Source organism: Rosa rugosa, chromosome 5, assembly GCF_958449725.1.
Source record: "Rosa rugosa chromosome 5, drRosRugo1.1, whole genome shotgun sequence".
Taxonomy (NCBI): Eukaryota; Viridiplantae; Streptophyta; class Magnoliopsida; order Rosales; family Rosaceae; genus Rosa; species Rosa rugosa.
In genome coordinates, this window is record NC_084824.1 from 21056596 (window position 1) to 21063945 (window position 7350).

Sequence of the window (7350 nt, forward strand, 5' to 3'; positions counted from 1 at the left end):
TGTTGAAGATACAAATTTAATTGTAAGAGGGTGTTTTGGTAAAATTAAGGAGGTATACTTAGCATTTTAAGTATTCAAAAAAATGAATTAGAGGTTTAATAAATAGGTGAGGTCCAAATATTAAATTTGAAGGTCCAAGAATTACCCATAAAATTCTCCACACTTATACTCATTAGAAAGTAGGGGAAAGTATTATTTAAGTATTGTTTATTCCTTTGCTAGGATTAATAATATATTCATGTAGCTAGATTTGGAGAGGATTCATGACAATGATAACCATTTTATTAATATAGTAAAGTACAAAACAGAATAATTAACAACCATTATTAAAGCACATGCAGCGGCGTGGCCACTTGCATATTAAGTATCAAAAGCATGCAATTATTTAACCAAGTCGTTCCTCTAGAACTCCAAATCTAAGAAGTGGAAGTGAAGTTGAAGTTGGCACAGTTTGTCTGTCGGAACAACAAGGAGGAGCTGAATCCGAGCCTCTTGTTAGCCAAATCAAATTGAAGAAGATTGTCCTCGATTTGATGCCCTCCAATCACAATAGAAGTCCTTGGCCTTACACCGCCATCCACAAATGCTAAACACAACACGTCCTTGCCCACCTGCACCATCGAGTTTGCTCCAAACACCCTCCAGTACACTCCCTTGCTCAACACAAGGTCAATTGCAGGCACACTCGGGCCGACACGTGTGCTGCCAATCCTCTTTGAGTTGTAGCACGCTCCGAAAGGCGCTACGGATTTCACTCTTGGTATGTGAGCGAGTGATTTGACAAACGCATTCACGACAGCCTTATAGATCGAAGTCTCCAAAACCGTGTAAGGCTTCAGAGTGCTAATTCTTGTGCCACCATACCCTTCTTGGTCAATGGCTAGCAATGTAGTATTAAATGGAACAACTTTTTCGTTGACCTTGATGGACTTTACTCCAATGAAGTATTCTGAAGAAGCATCGCCTGCGAAATAACCACCAGCCGTGCTTACCGGGTTGAGGATCAATTTGGTGAACATAAGCGACTTCGAGACATCAACGCCGGGAAGGAAAACATAAGGACTGTCACCGAAAAATATGACACCTTGTGATTTTGTTGAAGAGGTCAGGCAAATGGCGAATTTCCTGTTGAAGCTAATGATGGGCCAGTCCCTCCTTAATTGGAGGAGAGAAAGAAAGAAAGCAGGAGACAAAGAAAAGTAGCAGAAAACAGGGAAAAGCAAAAGTAGCAGAAGACAGGGAAAAGAGAAAAACCTGCAGCCGGCTTTGGAGAGAGAGCTGGAGAGAGAGTATGGGATATATAATCCCATATCGCCAGTCGAAGAAGCACAAGGAGAAAAGAAGGCAGAAAGAGAGTGCAGAAACCAAAAGAGGCAGAGAGCCCAAACTACAAACAGTGTGAGAAAAACATCTTCATCCAAGTAGAGAGTGAAGAGTGTTTTACTGCATGTTGAGAGTGTAGTTGTGGTTAGGCAGAAAAACAAGTGTGAGAGAGAGTTTCCTTCAAGTAGTGTTCTTGAAGCTGTGTATCTCTTGTACCCACATTATCATAGTGGAAGTTCTTGTTGTTGCTGCCCCGTGGACGTAGGCATTTTGCTGAACCACGTTATATCCGGTGTTCACTTTCTTTTACTCATTTTATTTCCTTGCATATTTATCCTTTTGTGGTTGGAGTTGTTATTTCCATTCTATTACTTTTCCCAACAGTGGTATCAGAGCTCTTGGTTCGTGAGGTGTTAGAATGGAAAGTTCACGGAGTACCATGATCCGACTCAACCACTCTAATTGGATTACATGGAAGCCGAGAATGGAGGATATTCTCTATTGCAAAGATTTGCATGAGCCAATCGTAGGAGAGGAGGCCAAGCCGGAAGGAACTTCAGTTCCGACCTGGACGAAGATGAACCGCAAAGCCATCGGTCATATCCGCGAATGGGTGGATGACAGTGTATTCCACCATGTGTCTAATGAAACCAATGCACATGAATTATGGCTGAAGTTGACGTCCTTGTTCGAGAAGAAGACTGCTGCCAAGAAAGCATTTCTAATCAAGGAGCTCGTAAACGTGAAGTACAAAGATGGTGTTAGAGTGACCGAGCACCTCAACAACTTCCAAAGTACAATCAATCAATTGGCCACAATGGACATGAAGATTGATGACGAGTTGCAAGCCTTGTTGCTATTGGGATCATTGCCGGACAATTGGGAGACCTTTGTTGTAACTGTAAGTAATTCTGCTCCAGATGGCGTATTGTCTATGGATAATGTTAAAAATAACATGTTGAATGAAGAAACTAGAAGAAAAGCTTCAAGCTCGGACAATAGCCAAGTCTTTGTGACGGAGTATAGAGGAAGGAGCAAAAGCAGGGGACCCAAAGGCCATGGAAGGAGTGTGAGCAGATCCAGGACAAGATTCAATGGAAAATGCCATCATTGTGGTATTTTTGGCCACATGAAGAGGAATTGCAACAAGTTGAAGAAGGATCCGAAGGAGGGTCGAGATGGCAATACACATCAACCGAACGATGACACGAGAAACACTGCAGCTTCCGTGTCTAATGATGAATGTGAGTTCCTTTGTCTTGAAGGTGAATGCTTACATGTTGATGATTGTCCAGGTGTTGCATGGGTCGTTGATTCTGGAGCCTCTTTCCATGCTACTCCACACTTGGAGTACTTCACTACATACCAAGGCGGTGACTTTGGGACGGTGAAGATGGGCAACGATGGTTACTCCAAGATTTCAGGAATTGGAGATATTTGTTTTGAGACCGATTTGGGCAACAAGCTTATGTTAAAAGATGTTAGACATGTTCCGGGTCTACGTTTCAATTTGATGTCAACCGGTGTGCTTGACCGACAAGGGTTTCATCATCATGGAGGTGATCAAAAGTGGAGGCTTACCAAGGGATCATTGGTGGTTGCTAGAGGGAAGATGTGTTGCACCCTCTATAAGACATATGGCAAAATATGCAAAGGAGAATTGAATGTTGCAGACGACTCTTCTCCAAGTTTATGGCACAAGCGACTAGGTCATATGAGTGAGAAGGGATTGCAAGTTTTGGCAAAGAAGTCTCTAATTCCCTTTGCCAAAGGTACCTCACTTGACTCTTGTGATTATTGTTTATTTGGTAAACAACATAAAGTTAGTTTCACAAGAACATTTACAAGAAAAGAAAATGTATTAGACCTAGTACACTCAGATGTATGTGGCCCCATGGAAGTTGAATCAGTAGGTCATAATAAATATTTTGTCACTTATATTGATGATGCTTCACGAAAGGTTTGGGTTTATTTGTTGAAAACAAAAGACCAGGTGTTTCAAACCTTTAAGGAATTTCATGCCATGGTGGAGAGGGAAACAGGAAGAACCCTCAAATGTATCCGTAGTGACAATGGCGGAGAATACACTTCGAACGAGTTCAGAGATTATTGTTCGAATCATGGCATCAAACACATGAAGACAATTCCTGGCACCCCACAACATAATGGTGTAGCAGAGAGGATGAACCGCACCATTCTAGAAAAAGTGAGAAGCATGCTGAAGACGGCCAACCTGGCAAAGAAGTTTTGGGGCGAAGCAGTGACAACCGCATGTTACCTTATTAACCGAACACCATGTGTACCGTTGGGCTTGGAGACTCCCGAAGGCGTATGGACCGGTAGAAGCGCTTCATATTCCCACTTGAGGGTGTTTGGGTGCAAAGCATTTGCACATGTGCCAAAGGAGCAAAGATCAAAGCTGGATGACAAGGCCATGCCGTGTATCTTTCTTGGATATGGCAATGAAGAGATGGGCTACCGGTTGTGGAATCCAAAGACCAAGAAATTATTCAGAAGCAGAGATGTGGTGTTTCATGAAGGTCAAACCATTGCGGATTTTGACAAAAATGAAGTAGAACATGCAGACCAGCTCACCTACGATTCATCACCGCTTCAAGAAGAACCTAGTGACAAAGCTCAAGATATGGTAAATGAAGATATTCCTGATATGGCGGAAGCAGAAGCAGCAGAACCTGAAGATAATGATCAGGGGGAGCCAAATCAGGAGGAGCAGCTAGAAAATGCCCAAGTACCAGTTCGAAGATCCAACAGAGAGCCAAAGCCAAATACCAAGTATCATTCTTCACAATATATATTGGTGACTAGTGATGGAGATAATCCATATTCCAGATACATTCTGTTGACCAATGATGGAGAGCCTGAATGCTTTGAGGAGGCAAAGACTCATGCAGACTGTGATAAATGGATGTTGGCGATGAAGTCTGAAATGGAGTCCTTATTGAAGAATGACACCTACGAATTGGTGGAGCTTCCTAAAGGCAGAAAATCACTCAAAAATAAATGGGTGTTCAAGTTGAAGAGAGACGAGAATGAACAGTTGACAAAGTTCAAGGCTCGCTTGGTAGTGAAAGGTTTTGGGCAGAAGGAAGGAATAGATTTTGATGAGATCTTCTCACCAGTTGTCAAGATGACTTCTATTAGAGTCATTTTGGGCATGGCAGCTAGCATGGATCTTGAGGTGGAGCAGCTAGATGTGAAAACGGCATTTCTTCATGGTGATTTGGAAGAAGAAATATACATGGAGCAACCAGAAGGTTTCGAGGTCGAGGGAAAGGAGCACATGGTTTGCAAGTTGAAGAAAAGTCTATACGGGCTTAAGCAAGCACCAAGGCAATGGTACAAGAAATTTGACTCATTCATGGTGGGTCATGGATACAAGAGAACTGATGCAGATCCATGTGTGTATCTCCAGCGGTTTACTGGAGGTAACTTCATTATTTTGTTGCTCTATGTTGATGATATGTTAATAGTGGGCAAAGATGTTTCTATGATTCGCAAATTGAAAGCAGATTTATCAAAGTCATTTGATATGAAAGACTTAGGGCCAGCTAAGCAGATTTTGGGCATGGAGATTACTCGTGACAGGCAGGCGAAGAAATTGTGGCTGTCACAAGAGAGGTATGTTGAACGGGTGCTTGAAAGGTTCAACATGAAAGAAGCTAAGTCAGTAAGCTCACCTCTAGGTAATCATTTCAAGTTAAGCAGATTATTATGTCCAACCACACAAGTAGAGAAAGACAAGATGGCAGGTATCCCTTACTCATCAGCTGTTGGTAGTCTTATGTATGCCATGGTATGCACTCGCCCTGATATTGCACATGCAGTTGGTGTTGTTAGTAGATATCTTTCTAATCCTGGCAGAGAGCATTGGGAAGCTGTCAAGTGGATACTCAAATATTTGAGGGGCACCTCAAAGTTGTGTTTATGTTTTGGTGGATCAAAACCAATCTTGGAAGGTTTTACAGATGCAGATTTGGCAGGAGACCTTGATAATCGAAAGTCCACTTCTGCATACTTATTTACATTTTCTGGGGGAGCTGTGTCATGGCAGTCCAAGCTACAGAAGTGTGTTGCATTATCCACCACAGAATCAGAGTACTTAGCAGCAAATGAAGCTGGCAAGGAAATGATATGGCTGCAAAGGTTCGTTCAAGAGTTGGGTGTGAAGCAGGAAAATTATGTGGTACATTGTGATAGTCAGAGTGCTATTCACTTGAGCAAAAATTCAATGTATCACCCTCGCACTAAGCACATTGATCATCGGTATCATTGGATCCGAGATGCAGTGTCAAAGAAGTTTTTCCAGTTGAGGAAAATCCACACCAACAAGAACATTTCAGATATGTTGACCAAAGTTGTTCAACAACAAAAATTTGAGTTTTGCAGAAGCGCGTCAGGACTGACGCATCCCTCTATCTAAGTCGGGAGGGGGAGATTGATGGGCCAGTCCCTGGGCCAGTCCCTCCTTAATTGGAGGAGAGAAAGAAAGAAAGCAGGAGACAAAGAAAAGTAGCAGAAAACAGGGAAAAGCAAAAGTAGCAGAAGACAGGGAAAAGAGAAAAACCTGCAGCCGGCTTTGGAGAGAGAGCTGGAGAGAGAGTATGGGATATATAATCCCATATCGCCAGTCGAAGAAGCACAAGGAGAAAAGAAGGCAGAAAGAGAGTGCAGAAACCAAAAGAGGCAGAGAGCCCAAACTACAAACAGTGTGAGAAAAACATCTTCATCCAAGTAGAGAGTGAAGAGTGTTTTACTGCATGTTGAGAGTGTAGTTGTGGTTAGGCAGAAAAACAAGTGTGAGAGAGAGTTTCCTTCAAGTAGTGTTCTTGAAGCTGTGTATCTCTTGTACCCACATTATCATAGTGGAAGTTCTTGTTGTTGCTGCCCCGTGGACGTAGGCATTTTGCTGAACCACGTTATATCCGGTGTTCACTTTCTTTTACTCATTTTATTTCCTTGCATATTTATCCTTTTGTGGTTGGAGTTGTTATTTCCATTCTATTACTTTTCCCAACAGCTAAAAGCGTATGCAAACTGGGAAGGAAGTCCGACTTTAGGCCTGCCAAGGCCAGCCATGCCCTTAACACCGGCGGAAAGGTTTGCCAAGAGAGAAGTGTCACCACAACTGAAGAGGATGTTTGGAGTAGAAACAACCGGACCTGGATTAGACCCATCTGTGGATTGAAGGGAAACTACGTCTTGACCGAGTTGACCGCCCCCGGTGAGTGTGGTGGCGAGAGGGTTGTCTGGGGAGATGTTACACGTGTTGTTGTAGCAACCTGGTTTTGGGGATGAGTAGCACTCTGTGGTACACGCCTTGGACCCGGCGAGTTTGCACTGCGAGGATCCACAATGGGCAGGCTTGTAGGTGGAGGAGACATAGCCTCCCTCACAATCTACCCAAAGTGATTGACCGCCGAGGTCAATGGTCAGTTTAACAGGGACTAGAGGGGTTCTTTGGTTGATGGTGGTGAGGTATTGGAGGGTAGAAGGGTCTTTAGTTACTGGAAGAACTAGGGCTTTGGGTTTGAAAGATGTTTTGGCTAGTGAGGGAGTGGCGAAGAAGAAGAAAGCTAGTGAGCAAAGAAGAATAAGGCACTGAAATGAAGAGGAAGCCATTGTTATACTCTACGTATGTAGTTAAGGAATGGATAAGCTGATGCTTAAAGTGGAAGGATGGGATGCTAATTTATAGGCATTACAAGTCTTTGAAGATCTCGTACCAGAAAGAGTTGGTCTTTTAGTATTGTTTTTGACTAAGAAGTCTTAACTATGTATTGGCCTTTCAAGTGGGTAAATAATGAAGACTTTCAAGGGTGGCGACTCGGTGCCTCGGTGGCGCTGCCAGCGAAACCCACAGCAAATATATATATCTGACTTTGAAGCTCATGTTGTTTGTTCTGTTTCCTCGTTTTGCTATGGGCCGGCCAATGTCTATACGCGACGGACTGAATCTAATTAAGGTTTTATCTGTCAAAATTAATGCACTCTCACAAACAGTACATG

At 42.9% G+C, this 7350-nt stretch overlaps 1 protein-coding gene across 1 annotated transcript; it reads right to left on the reverse strand.

The window, feature by feature from the left end:
- Positions 1–182: 182 nt before the first annotated feature.
- LOC133713100 (probable aspartic proteinase GIP2) lies at positions 183–7075 on the reverse strand. The gene is made up of 2 exons (XM_062139222.1): positions 6350–7075; positions 183–1134 (listed from the first exon to the last, which is right to left on the reverse strand). Exons 1-2 carry the CDS (start codon positions 6961–6963, stop codon positions 417–419), a joined length of 1332 nt encoding a protein of 443 aa, XP_061995206.1. The 5' UTR covers positions 6964–7075; the 3' UTR covers positions 183–416.
- Between the last annotated feature and the right edge of the window lie 275 nt (positions 7076–7350).